This window comes from Solenopsis invicta, chromosome 9 (assembly GCF_016802725.1).
Source record: "Solenopsis invicta isolate M01_SB chromosome 9, UNIL_Sinv_3.0, whole genome shotgun sequence".
Classification (NCBI taxonomy): Eukaryota; Metazoa; Arthropoda; class Insecta; order Hymenoptera; family Formicidae; genus Solenopsis; species Solenopsis invicta.
The window spans coordinates 12,274,365-12,300,503 of NC_052672.1; the positions used below are offsets into that span (position 1 = coordinate 12,274,365).

The 26,139-nt window shown below is 45.0% G+C and overlaps 1 protein-coding gene across 8 annotated transcripts in view; it reads right to left on the reverse strand.

Moving 5' to 3' along the window:
• The window catches only part of LOC105198042 (nascent polypeptide-associated complex subunit alpha, muscle-specific form), a 123,103-nt gene that overhangs the window by 30,126 nt on the left and 66,838 nt on the right, over positions 1 to 26,139 (reverse strand). For 7 of the 8 annotated variants that reach the window (XR_005575576.1, XM_026134649.2, XM_011164684.3 and 4 more), the window contains 4 exons: positions 21,672 to 21,907; positions 18,453 to 18,679; positions 17,471 to 17,772; positions 16,841 to 17,118 (listed from right to left, as the gene is read on the reverse strand). Coding sequence is in view for 7 of the 8 variants with exons in the window: in XM_026134649.2 (XP_025990434.1) it covers positions 16,841 to 17,118; positions 17,471 to 17,772; positions 18,453 to 18,679; positions 21,672 to 21,907 (1,043 nt within the window). In the remaining variant the exon portion in view is untranslated. The remainder of the gene's footprint in view (positions 1 to 16,840; positions 17,119 to 17,470; positions 17,773 to 18,452; positions 18,680 to 21,671; positions 21,908 to 26,139) is intronic. The other variant, XM_026134650.2, reaches the window with a different exon arrangement.

Consider the following 26,139-nt stretch of genomic DNA (forward strand, 5'->3'; position numbering starts at 1 on the left):
GGGCTGACCCCGCGACCCTATCAGCCGGGCTCCTCCACGGTATTGTTTATAGCGCTGAACCGTGCCCCAACTATATGGGGCCGCGCCATTGTTCCGCCGAGGACCCCATTGTCTCCGTACCACTCTCTTACGTCTCGGCACTCGATCGCTACGCCGCGCCGCTACCGCGCCGTAATTTACGAAGATATAAAGTCGGGGTCTAATTATTGCCGCGTAATTGCTCAATTCGGAGCGGACGCGGCGTCAATAAGAAGACGGCACCTGCGAGGAGAAATCCGTCGGATCGTAAAGGGAAAACGAGGGGGAGGAGGGCGGCGGGGAGCACATGCGATGCGGTCTCGCGGGGGTTGTCAGCAGAAAAATTTTAACTCCCGTCCATCGTCCGTATACGTTTCCAAATAAGAGCGATGAGAGTGAAGTATTGGTGGTGCACTCCTGTGAGCGCGAGATTTAATTTCACCAGCCGCAATAATTAAGGTGGAATAAGTCGTTAAAAATTAAGACGCGCCATGGGATAAATTACACGCCTCTGCTGGATAATGAGCTTCGAGAACGAGCGATAAACGCGCGCACTCATCTGCCAGCCTCTCGAATTCGCGACTTTCGAGGCTGCAGGATTTCATTCCGCAAAATTCAATCTCGCAACTGTAAACAATTAGTCCGTTCTTGCACGGTATATTAAAATTTATTTTTTTTTAACCAATGCCCGTGTATGTACATCTTCAATATTCATAATATCAAAAACTGTGAAAAGTCATTCGATCAAAATCTAGCCATAAAATTTTGAAATTATTAAAATCATAATTATTAAAATTATGATTTATAGAATATTACTTTTTCTCTTTTTAAACTTGCGAAAATGTCCTCCTCGCTTTCTCCAAATGACGAATGCATGAAACACTGTCTTTTCCTGAGAGGTATTGACCAGGTTAGAGAAGCCCGTGGCCGTCGTCGGTCTCTAATGACAATGCAGATGGATTAGAGTAATAATAATGGCCAGTCCATTGGCCACGGTGCACGATTCACGGTTACGAGTGCATCCGTGCGTAAATCTCGACGACAAAACCTTTCTTTCGTCACGCCATAACTCTACGTCTATGATTCGTTTGCGTCGCAAAGTTTTTCTTCATTCTTTCAAAGGAGACTTAAAAAAGAAAAACAAAATTTTTTCGAAAAGAAAATTTTACTAAATTTTTTCAAGACTCGACATATGCTTGTATATTTGATTAAATTTGTTAAAAATTAAATACGTCTGCTCATTTTGAAAACATACATGTAGGTTCGGTCAAATCAGAATTATGTGATCAATCGAATTGTTAGTCGTTTTTTCATAAAGCTTATTTTTTTACAAATTCATAAATGTACACAATACATTTCTTTTGCGCTATGCTGATAAATGATGATGAAATTGATTTCCTCTGCAGTAGAATTTAATCCATTTTATTCACTAGAAAATGAGGAGCTATTCAGTTTCAGCAACTTTCATGATGTATGTCTTTAATAAATATCGTTCTTAGAATGGATATTATGTTCCTCCGTGATACTGCCAATTCCAATTCGAAATCCGTTCGGCGCGGAATTCCGCGGAATTACGTCGCGCGCGATATCGCGTGGAGCTATTAACCCCAGTAGGAGTGAACGCGGTCGCGGCAGAAATTGCGCTTTTAGCTTAATTGCGGTGAAAGTTCAGCGTGCGCACCGGCCTTAGCGTCCTCGAGAGAGGAGGCAGACCGAGGCCACGTGTACGTTTCCGCGCTCTCGCGGGGAGGTTGCGGGTTCGCGACTCGTCGGCCGCTTAATTGCGATCGCTATGGTTTCGCATTTTCACCGCGGCTACGGACAATAATTGTGTGCGGAGGTAAGCTGAGTCCAAATCGTGAGCGCAATACGAGGCAAAAGTACTATTTGTCAAGACTGCGCACGATGACGTCATTTTCTCTTATCTCATGCAGCACTGCGTTTCTTATTGCCCATTAAGATCAATCATTGCTTTTACGAGAACGATTCGCTCCGTTGATACACAGCGATTAGCTTTTCGTGGCGCCACATCAACTATGCTTGGAATGCGAAATTTCCCAGTGCTGTCGTACTGGCTTCGTATAAAAATATTGCGTGCTTTCCTTCGATAAAACAAGTCAAAGGTAGAATATAATTAATTTTTCAGTCAAGGGTGGCGCGAACGTCTTATCGCTGCTTCCGATATCGCGAATCTCATCGGTCGTTTCAGCGGAATTAAGACGCGTTTTATGTAGAAGTGGCAAAGGTCCTTGAAGCCACCTGACGTGGCCGGACCCAACGAGGGTCCTACTTTCAGCGCATCTCGGCACGACGACGGCGCGGCGTTAACGTTCCTGGATACCAGAGTACCGACGCGCTGAAATCCAACGGTAATCCCCCGGGGGCCGTGTTCCAGGAAAGGTGAAACCGGGAGGATTGTACGAGGGAGAGAGGATGGTCGATCTGTGTGTGGACGCACGCGCCGGGGGCAACCAGAGGCTCGCGCTCTGTAATCACTTCTGCCTCTCTCTCGTTCTGTCCCCCTTCGCATCCTCCGGATCTCCTCCGCGTCCGTATGAGACGTACACGTGTGCTCGCGCGCGCGCGCGCGCGCGAGGAGCGCGAGGAAGAGGATGAGGGATTCTGGCTCAGCGTGCACGCACATGATCGCTCGTCGAAGTGCATACTAATTCCGCACGCAGGGGGGATGGGGTTACATTATGTAGGTGTGTCTACGAACACGCACGCGCGACTACGAAAGAGGCTATACGAGAAGCGGACGCAATGCTGAAGAGAGGGAATCGACCCCGCACGCCACACGCTTTTGAGCGCGTCCTCCTCTTCTGCTCCACACAAGGCACACATCTGCGTAATTGTCCCCGCCGGCAGCATCCGACCGATGCTGGTCCGACGGACGCGATCTTATCCTACAGTACGGTTCAAAAGTACTCGAGCGACGCCGCGAATTCTTAGCGTAGATGCAAGAGGCGAGTGCCTTTACTCGTACGCCTCGCGTCTAACGCTACACGTGGCTGCTTAATTTTTGAATCGAGCAATTTTGCTCCGAGAGTCACACGAACGAAAACGTACCCGTCCGAAATGTCGGACGGACGAGATTTTGGGCAGCGAGATAACTCGCCTCGGTGAGTACAAAGGGGTTAACACGAACGGTAAATCTTCTGTCCGACGATCGCCCTTGGCCGCGCATATCCCTCCCCCCCTCCCCGCTCTGTTAAATCATTTCATTATCTTCGCAAACGATGATGCTAGGCTCCTTCCTGCTGAGAGATGAGCGAAATAAGGGGGGCGACCGGTTCTCAGGCCTTCCTAAAATACGCGCAACCATATCCTAGACGTTCTTTTCGAGTCTCAAGACTGACCCAGGATCGTCGGTCTTCTTTCGCTCACACCGTCATCGTCGCTCTTATCTACGGCGAAAGTAGCTATTTCCAAAAGTAAATCACACGGCTGCTCTTGCCTCCCGAGAGGTCCAGACACGAAACGCTCCGAGGAGTTATTCAAATTTTGCTTTGCCAACCAGAGATTAAAATCAGCAGAGTGAATCGAGGCAACGGCGACGACGATAAGATAAATGCGACACTGCCGTGCTTTTCAGTAACTTGGCAATTGGAATTTTTCTCAAGTATTTCACGACAATGGCCGAGTTTCAATTATTGCCGTTCATCTACAACGGCAAAGGAGATTACGTTTTTCGCACGCTTGTTTTTGGATAATGTAACAAATTCTCGTCGCAAACGGAATTCATGCACGCAATGACAGACACGACAATGGGACGAGCGTAGATCAAAGTAGAAACAAAGCGGTAGAAATCCCCGCTATCGACTGACTGCGGTTCCATCGTCGGTCTGGTTACGTCTCTCTGGGAAAGTCTGTAACTCGCGCGGACCCCGAGACGTCTCGCGCGAGCGATAAATCTTCGGCACACTCGGAGGCGGGGACTCCATCCATTCGGTCCGAGGCTTGGCTCGTCCCGGTCGCTTATGACAATGTACTACCAGCGGTGAACACCGGTTGTACGCGGTGCAACGCGATCGTGCATAAGAGCGATCGTGAATAAGAGGGATTGAAACAAAACACCTCAATGTGCTACACGATGTTGCGCATACGATTATCGCATTGTGCAACAGCGGCAGAGAAAAGTAATTCCGTAATTACGCGCAGCACCTCTTTTACGTAATTCTGTCGATAAATAACATTTATCGGACAAAAATGTTTATATCCCCTTCACACGTGTTGATTCCCTTCCTTGTCTTCGCGCGTTATTAACTTCATTATTTGACGGTTATGCAATTAGCAAAATCCCATACACACGCGAGTGTGATATGATTGATTCTCGTCGTGAAGCAACGCGGTCTCGAACGGTCGCGTCTAACTCCGACCCGGTACAATCGTGCGATTCAAAACCCTGTACGTCAGACGGAGATTAATAATCCGGTTAAGATTGCGATAGAGAGGAATACTTAAACACGATGTCGCGTTCCATCAAAAACACTCTTTACGAAACAATCGCGTATACATCAGCGCCTAGCAGACAGAAAATGTTCGGGGAACGGAATACGTAGTCGTAAATAACTATTGCCACTAAATCATTCGTTCATTTATCGGAATAAAAAATCAAGAGGATGCTCGTTTATGTCAGTGCGACGCGCGCTAATGTCACGACGCTAATGTCAGTCAGCGACGAAAGGCGGAGGTGGGTGAGGAACGATAAAAGAGAACGTGATAATTTAACACGTCCCTCACCCACCTCCATCGACACGCGTTGCCGCGCGTCGCAGAAGTGACCTCAGACTCGCGGTCGTCCCACGATCTCGGGAAAATTCTCGGAAGAAAATTGCATATGGAAAGAAAAAAGACGTTGAATCGAGGATAACGCGAGTTAATTGTGTAGGCCATTGCCAGGCGTGACATTACGCTTGCAATCTCTCACGAGGCGTGTACCGCGAGAGGTGAGATAAAAGCGCATAGAGCGGCGGGATAGCGTCTCGGGGCTTTCATGCCCCGTCCAAGTACCTTATCACCTTCGATCTTGCGGTTAGAAAGATACAGTTGTAATTTACAAGCGACTACTCGCTATCGCGCAACGCTCTCGCGATAGTTGCTCGGAGCTGTTACGAGAAAATTGTTTCCAGACGCTTCGGGCCTGCCCCGAGGAGACTTCTGCGAGACGAAGAAATTTAATTATGCATGCACGTGTTGAAGAACCGCAAATGATTATTAATCGACGCAGACAATCGATATATGTGCACTGTGTACCGTGATAATATCTCTTTCAAATTACATGGAAATCCTTACCTTTCAAGATTTGTAGTTTAATATATTCAAAGTACTTTTTTTAATTAAGATTGTTTCATGAAGAAATATATTCATCTCATTTCTAATATTTTATGACATATTAAAACCAGCAAATGATAAAGTTTTTTATGAGAGCAAACTTCCTACTCACGAAATGTAGTCTAATAAAAAAATAAATGGAGATACATATACACGTGCTTTATGTATGCAGCGATAGCTATTGTTATATTTCATGTATTCCCTGTAATATAACTGGCAATTGCTTGCGTAATCATAACGCAACGTCGATAAGATCTGCCTCTTAATCTCTAATACAATCTAGCGATTTCCCAACGACGGGGAGATTGCGTCCTCCAGGGTTATAATCACCAAGGAGGGTTCTTCGAACTCGGCCTCCTAGCTCGCAGGTACCGTTCGTCAGGGTCAATACGGCGAGGAGAACCGGAACGGTAACGCCGGACTAGGTGACGTTATTAATTGGTTAATGGGAAGAAAAGAGCGGCGGGTCGACAAGGTGGAGAAGGAAGGTAGGGGGACGATCGGTACACGAGGTTGAACGAGATGGAAGAACAACAGCGGCGCGGCGCCCCAGCGTTGACCGTTGGCGTGGTCGAGCTGAAAGGAGCGGTACCTAGTGGATTAATTATCATTACCCTAGTGCAAGGAATGAGATCGTGCGTACCCCACCTAACGTTACCTTCGCCGTGACTGGCTACCGCGCCCGTATCACGACCCACTTCCGATCTCCTGGATCTAACGACAGGCCGGGTAAGCGAAGGAGAACGTCGAAGATGATGAACGATAATATTTCGAACTTTAACCGTAGGAAATTATACCAACATGCACTCGCGGAACTTTGAAAATTCTCAAGTGTACCAAATAAGACATTTCCTAAGCAGCTTAACATATTTACATCCTTTTAAATTTCTTTTAATGATACCTCAACAGAGTATTTACATATTGCGCGAAAGGATTAATTATTTATGAGATTCAAACGTTAGCATTTACGGCAATAATATCTCCTTTGATTGAATAATAGCCCCCTTCTTTTTGTACGATAAATCCGTATTGCAGAAAAAGATACGTTATGTAACGAACTTGTATGTAAGAGCCATAAAAATTTATCTACCATTATCAAACTGAAGAGAAAAAGTATCGGGAATAGCGGATTCCGGAGAACGTGACAAGAAGCGGTGCTCTCATTAGACGTCTTACGTCTCGTATCGTTTACATCAAACCGACGATTTCCTCGTTCGCCATATATCCTGCATTACCATGAAAGGGGGTAAAAGCCGTGGATGACGATCACGGGACGATTAGCCGGACACTCTTTACCCGCGCGCTGGATGCTGTTCCCGTATAGCAGAGTGTAGGTATACATACGCCGTGATGTCTTCTCGTCAGTCTTTCGTTCATCGGACTTGCCTCGTGTCGTTGCACTAGACCGAGTTAGGCTTAGGAGCGCCTATCCCGCGTACCGACACGCTTCTCTCCTTCACTACCTGAACGGCTAACGATGCCCATTAGAGCACGAGGACGCCGAGTCTTCCTGACTAATCGCAACGCGACTCTATACCTCATGCAGATCGGCTATTCGTCTTACGGTATCCTCCAGTTTGTCAGCCGAAACGATAATACGATAAAGATACCAGCTGTCTATGATGTCCGAGCTCGGGGAGCCGTGCGTAGATGCAAGGGGATAAGAAACGACGGCAGGGAAGTCGTGAATGCGTCGCAAGATGCGTTTCGATGCGACAGAGGGAACGGACGTGCTGGTACGTATCAGAAGCGCGGGTAAGACGAACGCTTTAAAGAAACCTTTAAAGGAAGCGCCCAGTCGTTCGCTGGTGAACGTCGCAATGATCAGTTGACTAGACTCGATTGGCTAACGAAACGACGGAAAGACGCGACCGAGAAAATGTCCAGTTCCTTCTTTTTCTTTTTGACGCAATTTTCTTAACGTGATGAAGAAACTTTCGCAAGATTATTGAGTCGGTTTAATAATCGAGGTCAATGAAGTTAATGATGTATGTCACTGCGGATTGCCTCGTCGCGTCGTCAACTTAAAAGCGAGATTCGCGCGACCATGTAACGAACGTGTCGTAAGTACACGCTAACGGGGAAAGGTGAGAGCAGCCCGTGGTGCTTCGCTCGCGCGGCATTTCCTTGACGATGATCGACGTGAATCGAGCGAGACGAGCCACGGGCCACGTGGTGCGGACGATCCCGCGGGCGACATGGGTCTCGTGTTCCCGTAGGAGGAAGAGGAGCCTCACGAGTTTCCTCGACAGAGAATCGCGCGATGGGTGATGCAAGCGCCGGCAACCTAGATCTGTCACCCGGACGATTACGAGGAAGAATCACGTGTAGAGAAAGCGGGAGGAAGAGAATAGAGAACCGGCCATTCATCAGGCTGTAACTTGAAGAGAAGCGTATCGAGAGAGGGAGAAAGAAGGAAGAGAACGCGCGCGGCAGGAACGTCGTCGATGATTAGAGCGAGATGAGCGAGAGAGAAAGAGGAGACGGCCGTGACGACCACGTCGCCGATGTTTCGTGATTCCAGACCTCATCATCGCGCAATCATCTTCTCAAAGCGGCCCGCGCGCTACCGCGTTTCGTAATCAGCCTTAAACGATAACAAGATACGTGGCGAACGAGGCGAAGCAAATCCGCTTCGGGAAAATGCGGTACGAACTTACGCGCGTAACACGTGCTCGCCGTACACGCTCCGTCCGCGAGATATAGGCAGGGCAGGGTGGAATCTCATAAAGTCGAGAGATAGCGCTACTGTATAACGCGAAAATGTCCGTTATTCGATTTGCCCTGCGTGGCGTTGGTCTGAAAATGCGCATGAATCTTTATTTCCATCCTCTCTATATGAACGAGCATGGGATACCTGCTACGAATACCTACGCCAGTGTGAATTAAAAGACAATAGAAGAGGCTACAGAGATTTCTTTCAAAATTACCATTCTTCGCAGGAACTTCCACCTCTGAACTAAGAGAAAAACTATAAACTGTATCTTTTTTTTTTTCAAAATTGATCGTATACGAATATAATCAGCGCGTTAAAGTGTTCCGCGTAGAAAATAATCGCGGACACTCGCGGAGAGAACTTTTCTTTTGCGGATGAGCGTGCCTACGATCGTGCGTGTCTGTGACTAAATGTCTGGTATAAGGAACGACCGGTAGAAATTTAATAAAGCCGATCTCCGATAGCGCACATCCGTGCATCACTCTGTGCGATGCAAGGACATGACATTTACAGACCGGCGCGATGCCATTTTATGTGCTTATTCGTGCAATGCAACGTGGAAAAAAACCTCACGCGACTTACTTCCTGGTTCGTAGGCAAACAGAAATGCCGAAGGCTTCTACGTACTCTATATAAACTAGGGAGACTGTTACGTGATGGTAGTCTTTTTAAAATCTGAATCTTTATTTTTTCTTTCAATAATAAGAGAACGTATGTAGATTGAAAACAGATCAAGGATCTGCCTTATTCGATCGTAACTGGGGGGTTTGTGCTGATATTTCTCGTACGATTTTATATGCACTTTCAAGTTCATTAAATTGCGCGTCGAATAAATTTTCAATCTTGAAAGACAGCTCTAAGCTGAACGAGAATAGTGTAATCATAATATTATTTTTTCTCTCATTCATTAATATTCTACAGAGCCGACATTTCACGTTTGCCTCATTCTCCTTTTTTCCTTTTCACCGATCGTAATGTCAACTAAGAGACAGCTTGTGCAGCATGAAATTCAGCATGAGCATTAATTTCGTTTACTACTCAATTAATTATGCTCACACACCCGGCGGTATGTATTAAGCGAGCGTATATAAATATAAATTGGTAATTCTCGTTACGTCGCTCGTGACACGTGAATGCGAAAGGTCGTCCGAGTTCAACGATATTCGGAGCAAGAATTATGGTGTTCGTGCATAAAATCGTGGCAGCGGGAGAGAACCTGTTGCCGCGCTTCTAAGATCATGAGAAGACGATAAGACCGAAAGCAGAGGTGGAATCTCGCCCGCGGCGTAATTAAGCATTGACCTATAACGAGCTGTAATTAGTCATAGCTCTAACGAGCTATACAGGAATCAATCGATAGAGTCGTGGATACTGCGCCGAGACGTTAGAGTTGCCGATCTTTAATCGAAGAAAACCGACACGTGTAAAGATACGACCGTGTACATTATTGTAGGGCCTCCGTATCGCGCGCTCTGTAATTTCGAAGCGATATTATAACATTCTGAGACTTGAATCCATATTAATGACGAATATCCGGAAGTGAAAGGCACAGCAACGACTTAACATCTGCCAGTCAATGTTCATTAATTTCGACGGCTATCAAATGCTTTCTGTAGTACGACGATCGTGTTTGTTTCATCATCTAACAACGTTGTGAGAACTTAAAATGATTGGCTCCACTAAAGTTATCGCTATCCAGCTTTTAACATTATTATCGACAAGCACTCAAGGAGGACAATGTATAGAAAAGTCGGCACTATCCTAGCGAACAACTTAATCGCTGACATGCATCATTATCCCTAATTCAATCACTGACATTGTTCGTGCGAGCGTGCGCTAACGAGAGCGGTAGCCGGAAGAGATATAACCGGGACGTTCGTCGTGGAAGAGCAACGAGAGTTGTAGCACGGCGAAAATAAGCCGCTAGAACGAATAAAATGTTTATTACAGCTCGACTGATCGTCGATACACCCTGCTTTGTCTTTCGCGCACTGTCTTTCCGTCATTGCTCGCGACCGCCTGGAAACTACAATGTCCATGCGTCACAGCGTGTAGAATGCGGGCAGCACTTAACTAGACAGAATACGTGGTAACTCGACATCGACGTCAGATGGGTTCGACGGCCGCAGCGTAGAAAACGCGAGTAACCGCAAGCTCGGATCGGTAACGATGCGCGAAAAGCCGGAGATAGAGCAGAGTCGAAGGAAAAGAATACGCGACCGTTGTCACTGGATCGTGCGAAGCGATTGAGGAAATGTATTGCCCCGGTGCACCGATATCACTCGGATTGTGTAACAACTTGTAACGCTACGAAAAGTGCGATCATATATCATTTCATTTCTTATACGAATAGAACGCCTATCTTTTTCTTTGAACTCGACTTGATGGATGCTTGTGGTACGATCGCGATTTTTGTTGTTCTCTCAGATTGATTGGCTCGATCTGAGAAAAAAATACACGTAAGACTAACTGTAAGTATTTGTAAACGCGCCGTTCTCGATCGTCCGCTAACTACATGCACTAATTACATGTTTAACGAACACGTCTCGGCACATCTCCGTGTAAAAGATAAAAGAAACGAGAAACTCGGTTCACGGTTATCGCGGCGTACACGCTTTTCAACGCACGGTAGCGATCTGTCAGGCGGAGAAAGACAGCGTTAAGACCAAGTATAAGAATGTACTGTGTCTTTCCGTTCACGTGCACACGCGGTACGCCGCGCCGCACAGGATGTGGGAGAAAGTGCGCACGTGGCCCTCGGGTTAATTAACGTTCTTCAGCGATTAGGTAGGCGCTGGCCACGTGATCGACCATTAAATCGATCGACGAATCGTAGTGATTCCATGAAAATCCCCGGGCAGTTTGCTCACTGCCCGCGATAAGAGGCCACTTTCTAAATATGATTCGCGTGCACCGTAACGAATTCGGAATTACGTATCCGCCCGGAGATACGGAGATATTAGTAATTGCCGAATAATTGCAAACACTAATCGCCGAAAGCCGCGCGTACACGAATCCGTGAAACTTCGATATGTAATATTAGAATTGATTTTATCTCGTTTTCAGTTCTCACTGGAGTTATAAAAAGTTATTATATATTAAGATTAGTGATAAAAATTATGCACAAAAAATTATTTATTAAATTTTTAATTATAGAATTTTTAGATTGTTCAATTTATTTTTAGAGCGTAATTAATTCATGCCGGTAAGACTAAAAACAAAATATACACGAGAGATTTCAATCTAAAGATATCAACCTAAATTGAAAACTGTTCGCCTTTCTTCGAGGCACATTAAATCTTCTAACCGGATACAATTCGTTGCAAATCGAATTCGGGTCGTTGAAACGATTCATCGATATCGCGAAGTCAAGGATCGTCGCTGTAATTACATCGAAATACCCGGAACGATACACGCGAATAAGCAGGTCGCATTAACGTCAGTCGACACGCTTTTCATCATTAATTTCGTAAATAGTGTAAATTCTCGCGTACAACTGCGCACGGGGCTATCATTATGGACGTTTGAACGCAAGTCTACAATCAACGCGTAAAGGCACTTCGCCGCCGCGATATTGCTATCTAAAACCGACCGGTCGCCGGTTGTGTGGTGAACGTACTCAATAAACTTAATTAATTCATTAAGTCGCCTTTTATCATTAAATTATATGTTACTCTTTGAAAAAAGCAGGTTAACGATTACGTATATACATCAAGAGAAGAGATTGCGATTATACTAATTGGGCGGCGAGAGAATTATCTTTTAGTATTTATATCTCAGTTAATTCGTTTAATTTAATGTACTCTTCATTTTCGGAACGTAATTATTCGAATTTATGATATCAAAGTCGCAGAAGCCTATGATAGACAGCGAGCCAAATACAGGACTCGCGAGCCGACAGATAGCGAGCTTGGGGCAGCCTGTACAGGAAGTATCTAATCGATCCGCGCAACAATACAGTCGTTTTTAACGATCTCTAATTTCATCGATCATCCATCATAGAAACATCATACGATCCTTTCCCAAACATATCCGACGTGTAGGTCGGGGCAAACCCTTCGTGCGAAACGAGCGTGGCCGACGGTAATCGCGGGTTGATCGACATAGGAGGAAGCGCTTCGACTTTAAGCCGCAGGAATCTAGAACGAGAACGACCCGCATCATTCGACGCGCACGTCCGTAATCGACGCGATACGCGGCGGGTATTAGCGCCTATTAATGATTAATTGATCGGTGCCAGGAGGCCCCGCTTCACGTGTGCGCGACGGTGCTACACGCTAAGTCCCAACCAGCGAGAACGGCGGGTCGACCCGGGTCAGATCATGCTTTGCGCCGAATCGTTAGAAAGTCTTGCGCTCTGGGTCTCGCTGCGCCGCGCCGTTTCTGCGTAGCACGGCTCCAGGTTAAGACGAGATATCCATCCATCGGCTGGATGGCTCCGTCCCGATAGAATATTACGAAGTGCAGCTCGCTCAGAGCCAGTGCGGGCCCGCGTTGTTAGCGCGAGAGAGCGATGAAAAGAGGCTCTTCGCCGTAGCCAGGACAGACAACTCTTGCGCAATAACTCAGATCTCAGAAGGACCGCGCCGATATCTTCAAAGACGAGCGCAAATACGAGCGTGACTCCAAACGACGCGATTCTAAATTTTCCTCCTGTCAATAAGCGACTCGCGGCGATACGCGATTTATCATGATTTATCGGGCACTATTTATCCGTGATGAGAGAAACGTGATAATTCTTAAACGGTCTGGAAATGAAAAATGTACGACTCAAACGGCTAACGGCTTCGCCAAGTTTCACGATGTTGGACTCGAACGAGTTGTCGATTGAGGATAAATAGGAAAGGCAAATAGACGTTCAAAAGTGTCCTCGGTCAATCCCCATCGTCGCGTCTCGGTCGGAATCGATCCCGGGCGCTCGGTTAGACCGTAATCGGATGCTCGTCCCTGAACGGGTGCGATGAAACGCGAGCGATGGAGGAACGGGCATGCGTGGGCCGCGAGGACGCATTATCCTTCGTGCGCGCTGCATCGCGGAAGACGCAAGGGGTCACATTCATTTGACTTTTTAACGATATAGGACGGAGCGAGTCTACGGTGGACGCGCTTGTGTTACGGGTGCTTTAACCCCCTCATCATTACTACAAGTTACATACCCATCTCCTTCTCGCAATCGACAACTCGTAATTCTATACGGATACATTACAATTACTTCCATTCTTTACGTGTGCTAAATACATGATACTCTGTCATCGAAAGCTTTACTGAGATTCTGATGGCAATAATGTTGAGGAGTGGATAGATTATTGTAAGATTGCAAATTTAATTAAAAGCTAAATAAATATTTATCAATAATATATATAAATAAACATGTAATTTAAATGTACGTAATTATGTATATACACGTTTTTTCAAATGAGTTTACAAGCTTATGAGAAAGATAAGGATAATATTACACCAGATTAATAGATAATCACGCTAGATTAATAAGGTAAGACTGATCTCGTTACCAGTAGTGGCGTGTAATTGCCCAAACAAGTCTAACTGCATTTGTATATCTATATAACTGTATTCATTATAATTATTAGAATAGGTCAATCGCTTCCAACTTCTCTCGTCGTGAAAATAAATAATCAACGTACTAAGTACCAATCGAGCACGTAAAAGGCTTACCGCAATAATTACTTTCGTTTTTCTGAGATAGTTTCGCACTGTTGGCTCAAACGAAAGTGAATGCAATGTAATATCGCAGGCATGGATAAGGATCACCGCCATAATTCCAGTTGATCTATGAAAGGATCGCTCGAGCTTGATCAGTCCGCGGTATCCTTTACGAGATTAGAATCTCGATGCCATAATTTTAAGATTCATCTGCGCAGCGGTGCCATGTTTGCCGAGCCGAGCATCGAGATCGAGAGCTTCTTCGTGGTCGAATTTAGCGCGGTAACTCGATAAATGAATCGAACGGCGCGTGCACGAGATGTTCCACGAGATGTAAATGACGACCGCGGGATCGTCATGTACAAAGAATATTACGGCTTCACTTTATAAATCTTAAGCGATTTGTTTAGGTTTCACTTTTATACGTTTTAATGATTTGATATTGCGTATTCGCGTGATCATTATAGTCGCATTCATCGGCGGCTGCGAAGAGAAGATCAGAGATCTGTTCGTGCCTGCGCGTTAAATTGGACATTTATAATCGAACAAACGTATAAATTGCTACATTAATTATCGCCATTTTTTTACGCGATATCTTATCCTGTAATGTAAAAAATGGATTGTAAACAATATGATTAAAAATACTAAATTTTTTTAAAAATTATTAAATTTAAAAAAATCTAAAATTCACATAAAAACTTTAAAAAGTTTTCCGAATTTCTGTATAATTTTATAACATTTTAGAAAAATTTCTCCGATTTTTTTAACAAATCTTAGAATATTTCAGAACTCATATTTTGAAAAAAAAAAGTAAACTTGCTCAGTATTTCTAAAAAGCACTCCAAATTGTATAAAAATTCTGGGTAAAATTTTCACTACGGTAAGCAAACGTTTTTACGTATCAAACGTACTAAATTGGCAAAAATCATGATCATAAATGATTTCGCGCGCATATTTACTAACTACAACGAGCGAGAAACGAGCGGTACCAGGGTTCCTCTCGAACGTTGATTCTCGAGAAGTGTAGCGGGGTCCCTGGAGGCATGTCAGTTTCGATTATCCTCGGCTATCGTTAGGCCCCGTTCAGCGCGTGCTCGCTCGCGCGAACGCAGTCGCGGTCCTCGAAACGTCAGACTGTCGGGGCCGTAAATTTTTTCGCGGGAGCCCACCTCTCGTCATGCATATTCATGAATACTCGAATGTAATCGAACGCCGCGCGAACCGGCGCGTAGAAGGAGACGGCCGGAGTCCTCGAGCGCTTCGATCAGCCGTCGACTCGATTCAAGAATGACGAGGGCCAACCACGAGAGCGTATACAGATAAGAGCGGCTCAAGGACCGCTGCAGCTCCTCCTCGCCGCGTCGCGTCGGCCTGAGCCACGTCGTGAAACACCGAGGGACACCGACGGCCGTGCATTTTATGCGAATCCCGAGACGACACGCACGACACCGATTCTTATCTCGCGAAGGATACCGCGCGCGCCACACAAAAAGTGCACGGTATGAGCACGAGCAACGCCGCGTCGCCGCGGTGATGGTGTTCCCGAAACGGTTCGCGATGTAATCGTGACGCGATCGAATTTGGTTTCGAACGAGTTCGATACCGATGCCGGACACCGGCGGCGGCGGGTCTCTTCGTTAAGGTAAGTATATCGATGTGCGCGCGGTCATCAAGCGCCGATGTAAGAACTCATGGAAAGCCCGTTATCGACGTTACATCCATCTTAATTATCGCGGGATGCTCATTAGGGTCCACGAGAGTGCCGCTGCGCGGTCGAGCCTTCATTTTTCGTTGCGAAATAACTTCCCAAAGTGAAGTGAGAGGAAATTGCGACTCGTGACACGGATGAGGAACTTTTCTACCGCCAATGGAGTCATGGTTCTTGCTCTCTGTCAGGTGTGAGTGAACGATGTGACAGCCGGAGGAATAACTTCTGTCACGAAGCCGGCGAGGAGTGGCGCGGTGTGTTCGAGAGCTTCGCTCCGCTCCGCTCCGTGACACCGCCGCGCCGCGCCGATCCGCCAAGTGGAAGATCGTATCGTGTACGCACGAGATAAGCGTGTCGGGTTATCTGTAATTAATCAATTTGCGTCTACCAGGCGGCAGCCCGATAATTACGGCTCTCCGTTTTATCGCGAATTATGAAACCATTCATCGCGCGGTTTCCCCGACGAGCGCGCGAGCGAGAACGGGGGCCACTCGTGGAAAGTAGACCGCGCCCCAGTTCTACGACGAAAGGTCGTTACTGCCGAGCGAAATGCCGCGCTTCGAAATGAAGAAAAGCGAGGGGAAGCGCTTAAGCGACCGAATGGGACGGATGAGTGGACACTCGAAAACCGACGGCCACGCCCGCGACTTTGCGGAGCTAGTAAATGTTGAGTGGTCCGTAAAAACTATCATTGTGAGATCATGTTCGCGGGCGTATTTCGCCTCGGGTCGATAAAGAACGGTAAAAAAAACAAGAGAGAAAAAGAAAAAGAAAATGAGAAGGGAGGAGAAAGTATAGATACCACGAGCTAGAGAGGGGTGAAGGATTGACGCTAGCTTCGAGGGGTCATTATAAAACTTTCCTAGCTGACGCGCCGTCTCTCCCTACTCGCTAATGCCAGACTGTCCAGATTGACTGATACCAGGTCATTCAAAACCTTCTAGATCGCCTCGTTGCCTCACTAACGCAGAAGTCGGGAAGATATTGCGCTCGCGATAGATGACAGTGTACAGCTATTATAGAGTTGGCTTTCAAAAGTCATTAAAAATAGCTACGGTCAATGCGTACGGCAATACAACCGGATCGAGACATTTATTAGATATTTTTCTTTGTCTCGGCGAAGCGGATCGTCATTATGAATTGTTAAAGAGGTTTCTATATAGCTCCTTTTGTTTTCCTAAATCTATAAAAATATATTTCCGACAAGATCGCGGAGAAATCGGTAGAAAAACACTTGCTGCCAATGACGATAGAAAATCGTTGGGCAATCTTGCGCCTTAATAAAGGCATTAAAATTCGCTCGACGCGCTTGATCGAGTGCACGAACAGCGAGGCAAGTGCATCGCCCGCGATCTTTCCTCGTGGAAAACCATATCGCGGTAAGAAAAATTCTCTTGACTCACCTGTGCGTACTCGGCGCAGATGTCGATCGACGAAACGTAATTGACGACGTCCTCAATGGTCCAGCGATTCACAGCTTGCCCGTCGCCGCAAGGTATGTGGCCATAGAGAGTCGGACACCTGACCGGCGGAGGTGTGGTTGGTCTCGCGATAGGTTTCGGCTTGGGGGACACGCTTTCGGATCTCCTTGTTTCCGGCCTTTGCCGCTTGCGAGGTGCGAAGCCACCAGGGCTCGAAAGATCCAAGGGACTCGTCACCCCCGCGTCTCTCTTGTTCGCGCCTACGTTTCAAAACAAAATAAAACGTTATCTAATCTTTCTAAAAGTCGATTAGTGCTACATATTTAAACATATTAACAATGTAAGTGCAAAGTGTCACAAAAGCAAGGCGTATCTACCATCTATGAATTTTGGTGAATTCAGAATTTATTTTGAATAAGAATAAGAACGTGAAAAGAAACATTATTTCTTTTAAATATTAAACAATTAAAAACTGTACAAGTGATATAAAAAATCTAAAAATTATAATTAATAAATCAAAAATTAATGAAAATTAATAAATAGCTTTTATGTCATTGATGTCTATCCTTTTCTGCTCATTTAGAAATATAATGTAATTTGTACGGTACTTGCCTTTGAGATATGTTTCCAATTCTGCGGCGCTTTGGGCCGCGTTGGCAGTTCGCACCATGTGCAAAAGAGCCTGGGTGGACGACATATCGATCATAGGCGGAAACACGGGGTTGCCGAAGAGGCTATCCTGCTTCTGCTCCTTCGGATCTTTGTTGGAGAGCGGTGAGGTCGTCGGGACAGTCGACGGTTGCGGAGCTCCTAACGGCGCCATCAGACCAACGAATGGCGTCGCTGCGGCCTTGAAAGCCGGAAACCTCGGGTCTAGACCCGGAGGGTAACCGTTCCTTGGCGTGCTAAAATAACTGAAATGATCAATCGTTCTTGATCATTAACTTCCTATTAAGTATATAAAGAAAATGTTTAATAAAGTATGTAACTATTATCACTATCACAAGTTGACATTTCAAACTTGAGAATATTTTCTTATCTTTCATCAAGTTTGCTAGAGAGAATCTATGTTCAGTGTTTAAGTAATCCTCTGATCTGTTTTCAACCATGTGCCAGAAGGCACAAAATTAAAAAGTCAACGTACGCGACAACCGGTTTCACGTGAGAGTACGTTAAGTCCCTCGAGTACTCTCCGCGTCTTACGAATCTTAATCACACGAATCATCTATTTGCAGCCTTCAAGTCTTAATTCTTTTACAACGTCTCGGAGTGTTCGTCAATCGATGAAAGTCAATATATTCGCATGTCACGTCCCGACAAAAATATTCGAAATCCTCTTTCCTTAATCACATAAGACATTAAGACAAATTTTATGACGCAAGATCAATATATGATAGTGACGAATAAGCAGTCTGCATATCAATTTTTAATTGGCACGTCAATACATGCTACTTATTTAACAATAAAATCGGAAGTAACGTTAATCCTAACGTATATTTTTTCGTCGTGCTAACCAAGCGAGGATAATCTTTATTTAGGATTATAACTCTACCGCGAGTAATCAAAAGTGATCGATAAAATGAGATGGACGTACTCGTTAGGGTTGGCGTTGTTGTACTTGGCGGCGAGACTCCTCATGAAATCACTATAGTTTCGCCCCATCATCTGTTCCATGTGCTTGAGATGATGGGGTGGCGGTGGACCCTCGGGTCCCCCCAAGGGCGTAGCATTTGGCGGCGTCCCCGGGTGACTCGACGAAGAAGGCGTCACGCTCCTCGACGATGTCGAGTTGTTGTCAGGCGTGAGTCGTTCCGTTTTAACCTGCAACGTGATAGGATTGCCCTTCTTTAAACGAGACCTCACCGCGCGCAACCGGATGCAATAACAAGGATGAGAATGCGGAGCAATTAACCGGCTATAAAAAGAATGAGTATAAACGGAAGTATTAATTAGCGGGAGCGGCAGATGCAATAGAAATAAATACGTTTATCACTACTTCGTTTAGTGCTAAAAAAGACAAATCAATAATAATAATAATAATAATAATATAATAAATACTTTCGTGTGGTATTTTTTTTCTATTCAGTGCAATCTTAAAAAAAAATTCTGTTATATTTCATCATAAAAAATGTTAATTTTTAGTAATTTTCTGTTTTAAACTTTTTTGTAAATTCTAGAACAATTATAGTATTTCATTCGCGTATATACTTTCAAACAAGCAAGATTAATAATATCTATTTTAAATGTCCTCGCGTCAAGTTGCCATCGGTACATCTGCGGATTATTCATTTTATCTTATCCGCGGTAACAATAATTTAACTATCTTTACTACCGCTGTGCTTCATATTTGAATGTTGAAGGCCACAACACAGAAACAATGTATCTTTAAGTAATCTCAAAGTAAAAAAAAACGCCATCAACATCATTCTCCGCTTGGAACTAAAAAACATACAATGTTTTACTATGTTTGAACAGATATATTTAGAATAAATAATAATTGACGACCGAACAAAATAGCACAAGTAACTATTTTCTAAATAATTAACTATACAAGCAGAAAATATTAACTATAAATAATTGAAAAATTTCCTACAAAAACAAAACAAGTTTATATTTTACAAAATCCGTATTACAATGTCAAATTATTCTTCATAAGTAACGACAGTATAATAAACAATTTTGTTCCGGTAAGAATCAAAACAAGAAATATAAATAAAATAGTAAATGTAAAATTTCTGTAAGAACCAAAGTTTAGAAATTTTTTTTTTAATAAAAGGGTTCTCAAAATATTAATCAAACCTTGAGTGTAAGTTCTCTGTTCTTACACTGTATATTATAAGCCCAGAGAAAAATTATATTTATGCAATGAACGATTTAAAAGTGATGAATTTTTATTTCTTAAAAATTTAACTTTTTGAATTTGAATATTTGTAGGAAACTCTTTAATTAAAAATAATAAAAGAACGCCATGCTGAACAATGAAGCAAGGCAAGTAATTCTCGATGATAGTTGCTACTGCGGATTCTTGTTCTATGATAAGAAAACCATATCTATTGCATTCGCGTGTAGTCGTACGCTCGATTTATTGCCTACGCGATTACATAGCATTAATAAACGAGCTTCATTCATAAAAAGTGTTCCGGCCTCCGCAGGACAGATATTAACAATGGACCACGCCTTCAACCGTGAGGGACGCTTATCGGCAGCTAGTGCGCACGATATGTCTCGCCTGGGCGAGATCCCGTGGCGGTAGGAAATATCCCGGGTGCATTAATTCCCGGGAACAGATTGCATCTGAGATATGGTAATGAAGGCAACGCGTGGCGTAAGAGTTGACTCCTCTTCGTTCGGCGCGGCGAGAGAGCGCGCCGTGACACTAAGAAGAACGAGAGTCGATTGGCGTAGAATAGGGTTCCCGAGAGCGCAGCCCGGAGACCGCAGCAGAGGCCACGGTAAATCTCTTTCTCGCCTCCAGACCTCTTCCTGACAAGGGACCGCTTCAGGCACACGGCGCGAGCACGATCCCGTATATATACCTACATTTCGAATGGGTCTCGCTCGACGCTCGACCGATACGCGCGACCAGGTCTCGATAGAGAAAATACACGAAGGCGTGACAGCTCCGCGAGCAAGAGAGTCTCGAAATTAAACTGATCGTTCTCCTGCAACGTTACAAGTTTTCATTCGATCGCAGTGGCTGCGCAAAACATACGTCGAATAAAATAGCATTACAAGTTATTAAAAACAATATAGGTATATCAGTCTCCACGATATTTTGTAATCAAAGTCTTAACGCTCTTCTCCTTCACAGTGTTATAAAAAAGAAGAAAGAAGCCGCTCATAATACGAAAAATTGAATTATGTAAAATACACTATGATTTTTCAGGAAAAATCTTAATCGCCACGTCTTCTCATTTTTTTTTCTGAATAATTCTAACCGAGAAGACCTTATCTGCTATTCTTAATTCATCGACTCTCTCAATTCGATTCCAGTGGATTATCGACGAAAGTTAATAAGTCAAGATGAAGCTCGATGCATACGGGGGATTAATTTCTCGAGTTACTACTATTCTTTGGAGACCTTCCCATTCGTATACAGTCTGTGAACCTGTGCCACGAGAAATTCCTGCGCGTCATGGACCGGCTATTCTTTTTACCGATGATCAATTTTTTTTGCCCTCGTAACTCTAAGCATTGCTAAGCAGCCATCAGACTTCTCCTTTTTTTCTCTCTCCTTTTTTTTTTCGTCAAGTCGTTTACAGAAGCGTCCCGCGGGTCGACGGATGTCAACGGCGGGATGACACTGCGGCTTTCGACGCGGTTGACATAGTTGCTGCATGGTTAACTTTGAACGGGACTCTCCGTGTACGAAGCTACCGCTCGAGCCACAGGAGCGATGAATTCTCTCTCGTCGAGGATATCTCCCGAGACTAGCGCACGTGTCCCGAAGTGGTACGCGAACGCTCAAACACTCCACTTCACGGAAGAAGAAGCCAAGCGGGTCTCTCTCGAAAAATTTGTACGACAAATCTCGCGTCCTCGCGGCAACTAACGTCCTTCTCGATGAAAGGAAAAAAAAAGAGGAAAAAGAATAAATAAAAATTCCGGACGACGTTCAGTCACGCTACGTCAATACGGTAAGGCGAACGTCGTGTTTGCCTACACGCGTGGAAGTTTCGTGCACCATGTCACAAAATTAAATTCCCTCGTGGACTTTTTCGAAAGAGCGAATAACAGAATCGAGTAAAACCGATTCGGAATGTAGGTATTAGGCGTATTAAAGACGTTGTAATTATAAAGAGGATCCACTTACTTGGGTAGTGTCGAGACCATTCTGGTTCTGTCGCCTCCTACCCCGCGGAGGTCTGGGGGTTGCCGCACCGGACAGGTGAGCGCCCTGAGGGCTTCCCCCCCTGGCGTCGACCGCTGTGTTCGCTGCCAGGGTGGCCCCGTCGTTGTTTTCCGTGTGCGTACCTAAATCCGCCGCCTCTCCACGGTCGCCACCACGTGGTCCCGTGCCCGCGGACACGTTCTCGCCCGACACCTCACCTGGAAACGAAACACGAAGGGATTATGTATCAAATTTCGGTCCGCTTCTCAAAAGTATTAAGAACGCGCAAGTTTTTGGAGTGTCCCTAACGTGCCCCTTACATTCCGCTCGATCCTATAGAATTATACGAAAGAGTAAGCCGCGTACCTCCAAGACACAAGACTCGCGATGGCGAGTTTAAAAAACCATTGAGAGATCTCAAACGAGCCAGCGAGCGACGACCCTGCCAGAACACACTCGACTCCAAATTCGGATTCCTGACGAGAAGATAAATTCGCCGTATTTCGTCCCCACGGGATATGGCTCGAGTTTCGTAACGACGCGGCGGTCCTCGCGTTTCGCGTCGTAAAGCTTCCTTAACGTCGGCACCGTGTAAACCGCCGTCTTTCGACACTGGGAATTTAGAATGAAATACGTCAAGAGAAAGAAAGGGATAATCGTATAGGACGCGATTACACCCGGTGGCGGCGCTAGCCGCTAGCACGAGAGATTTACGCTCAATAAATAGCCTCGTCCTGGCGCCATTATCTTCTGCCTTGATCAGAGACGCGTATCTACCGGCGAAGAGCAGACCGAAAAACAGCGTAAAGGCGCGAAGGATGAGGAGAACCGACGGACGGCGGACTCGAAGGGGTCACCGTCCACTACGACTACCTAACGTATCCAATAAATTCTTGTCATCGTTAAACGCCTGGAATTTTATGGAGGCAGTAACTCGTCCGCACCGCCGAATTTACCGGCCGATACGATCGGCCGCGATTAATGCAGCGACGGTGCCAGCAACGGTGTCAGCAACGGTGCCGGAAGAGATACGAGAACTTTGGCTTTCGTAGCTCCTTTTCACGCGATATTTTTGTGCAACGGTGAGTTTTTATCGCAACGAGAATTGTCCTCGCGCGTGATTACAATTCCAACACGGCGTTTCATCGACCAGTAATTTATTTCCGCAATAATATCTTTTTTTTTCAGATTATTAATAACTGTCCTCCACGGTATACTGTAACACAAGAGATTTTGAGTTAACTAATTTCCTTGTCAGATATTTGCTTGGATAATACCGAAGTATCCACGAAGAACAAGTGTTAATCGTTCCCACACAAACGTCCCCGCAGTAAAACCAGACGGCATCGGAAATACGCAAACAGACGATGCGATCATTTTTATAATGCGCAGAGTTAGCACCTCCGGCAGGAGGCTTCACGTGCGACTGCTATCGGGCTATATTCTACAATCCGGTTGTGGAAGCGGCTCCGCGGCGTTGAGCGGAATACAGGCCGAGGGTAGCGATCGTAAAAGCCACTTCTATGACACTCACTGCCAAATGTCTTCATTATTTCGAGTTAAAATATTTACAGCTGCCCATAAAAATTCCATTAGGCACTGTTTGCTAGTAGGAAAACCATCGCCCTGCGAGACGTGAGGCGTTCAAAAGACGCCTTCGACGAACCTCGCCGTAAATGGGACGTCCAAATAGGTATAAAATTGGAAAGTACGCGAGCAACAAACGTTGTACGCGTCGTTTGATTTGTGACGAATTAGCCATTAACGGTACAACGGTACGTTAAACTACACGTTCGACGAGAGATTTTTCGGAATTACAACTTAATCAGTTTTAAATAAATTTCCATTACGTCGTCGGATCAATGATTTGTGGACTGCTAGACTTTATAGTATCCCATTAATTACCTATTCAGTATAAAACGGAGGGAATATAAATTATATGTTGATGAAAAGTACAACTGCCACTTAATAATGGTGTTGAAATCGTAACGTATGTTGAAATCGTACCGAGAGACACGAATCTCAAATTCTTTGAATGTAAATTTCCGTTTAATAGGAATAAAGAATCGTGTATTGAGCATTTCAAAACATTTACCTTTCAACAAACGATTCCACAATCACCGGGTTCCACGTAACGAGATTTTTTCCTCACATTTTCTCACCGTTCTTTTTTTTTGCGAGTTTTATGTTTGGCGGTAGCGCTTCCACGGCACGTACGACAAACATCGTAACGACACTTCAGAAACTTCCAAGGCAGGGAGTCATCGTTTAAGGATTGTCCGCGTTTTGTTGTCTAAGCTTTAGCTTGACGACATTTACACTAGTCATGGAAAAATGACGTGCAGCTGCACTCGCGGAATTAGTTAAAATCCGAGCTGAGAAACACTTGGAGAAAAGCGCTTCTCCACTGTCACATAATTTCGTCAGACAAAAATGTAAATATATGATAAAACAAAGTAATAAAGTTAGCAATGTGATGAGTATTTTGTACAAAAATCCATGCAAATCATCAACTCAATTGCTTCAATTCTCAAATGCAAGTTCAGAAAATAAATTTATTTTGAAAACGTTCTAACTTGAATTAATATTCCTTTCATTTTTTTTCTGGAAATCAGAAACGATATATAGCTTTGGCCAAAAGTATTAAGTACTTATACATTTTAATTTATCTAAAATAATTTTATCCATTGTTTCTTATTGACCACCAGCATTACACACAAGTTCAAAGGGTTTTTGAAACAAGGAATAATGCACATTTTAATTTCTGTTTAAATTCTCGTTGCTTGAAAATATTTTTAAAAATATAGATGCTTAACTATTGGACAAAATTGTATTGCTAAATATACCTCTCTCATCGTATTTAACGTTAAAAAATTTCGCAGCTCGGTAGTTTGCAATAAATATTACGCCCTGAAAAATTCGCCAGGAGATTTCGTTGCATGCGAACGAGGGAGGTTAACAGCAGCAAAATACCTACGGTGAATACTGAGAACTACGCAAGGTCCGAGTGTGAAATATCGTAACGACGTGTTAAAACGAACTAACGTGCAGCGCACGTATCTCCCGCGACAACGCCCGCTCCGTAAAGCTCGCGCTTCGAGGTTGCGCTCGTCGATGCAACAAAAATGCGAAAGACCTACGACACTTTGACGTCTCGACAAAACGGATAGACGATAGAAATTCATAATCTAAAAAACAACGGACGAAATAAAAAAAAAAGACTTTCCTTTTCTTCTACCCGTCACGTCAGCGTTTTTACCCCGCGACGCACAATTAGCGGAAAATAGAAAGTATAACGTGGAAAAGGTTCGTGGGAAGGAAGACGATGACAACCCGCCGTCTTGCAGCGCAAAAACAGTAGCTCGCCTCTGCGGATACATCGCGTATCCCGAGACACGCGTGTAATTTACCGGTTTTAGCGAAGCTGCCTGGTTAACTATTTCGTTCCCGGACGAGACAGGTTTTCCGCGAGAAAGAAAGCCATCGGAAGACATCGGGATGGGACATCAGGAACTTATAGCAATCGCGTACAGTGTAGTCATAAATTATCCGGCGCGACCGAGACTAAAACGAATTGACCTTCGAGGTCGTCGCGCGCGTATACGAAGTGCCGCCGCGACGGGAATAAAGCCGACGGCGGGGCCTCTACGCTGCGGGTCGCTGTTAATTATTCCCGCGTTAGGACTTTAAGAAATTTCACCGAGCTGGGAATTTTTCCACGATCCCGCGGGCGAGATTGTAGAAGCGGAGCGAGAAAGTTGTGTAACGACCGCCGCCGCCGCCGCGCGCGATACGGCGATCGATCCAGCATCCATTTCCGTCACGGCGGAAAACGACAATACGACGCTTCCGCGCGACGCATTGTTCGACGAGTGTCCTAAAGATTCTTCATCAGAGCGAGTTCTCATACGTGTGAACACGTGCGAATTACGCGTTCGATACGGAAAAGTCGAAATGCGAACAAGAAAAAAAAAACTAGCTGACTATAATGTACTAAACTACATCGATAAGATTTAACAAACGTGAAATTGCTCTATTGTGTATCGGCATATTGATCAAATTACTTGCAAACTGCGTTTTCCCTCCTTACAGTTTCACTCTCCTTAACACGAATAATATCTCAAATTAATGAATTTAGTAGCGTGCTCGCTACTCAAGATAGAGTCGGCGCCATTCAACTTTCCCCTTCGCGCTCTTTTCCTTTTATTACCGTAATAACGACAGATCGAGTCTCACGGCTTTTCGATCGGCCCGCTGAAAGCCGGATGCGGGCGCATTAGGCGTCGTTTCTTCCGCTCCTCGCACCCGGCCTCGACAAGGCTGGCCGAGTAGTTGCATTCACTTTGCCGGAGCGAGACGAGTGGGCCTCCGTGTGTGCATATGCGTGAGGTGTACGCGCGTACGCACGTCATACGGTCGCGTACGTCCGCATCCGGGGTCGGCCCGACGC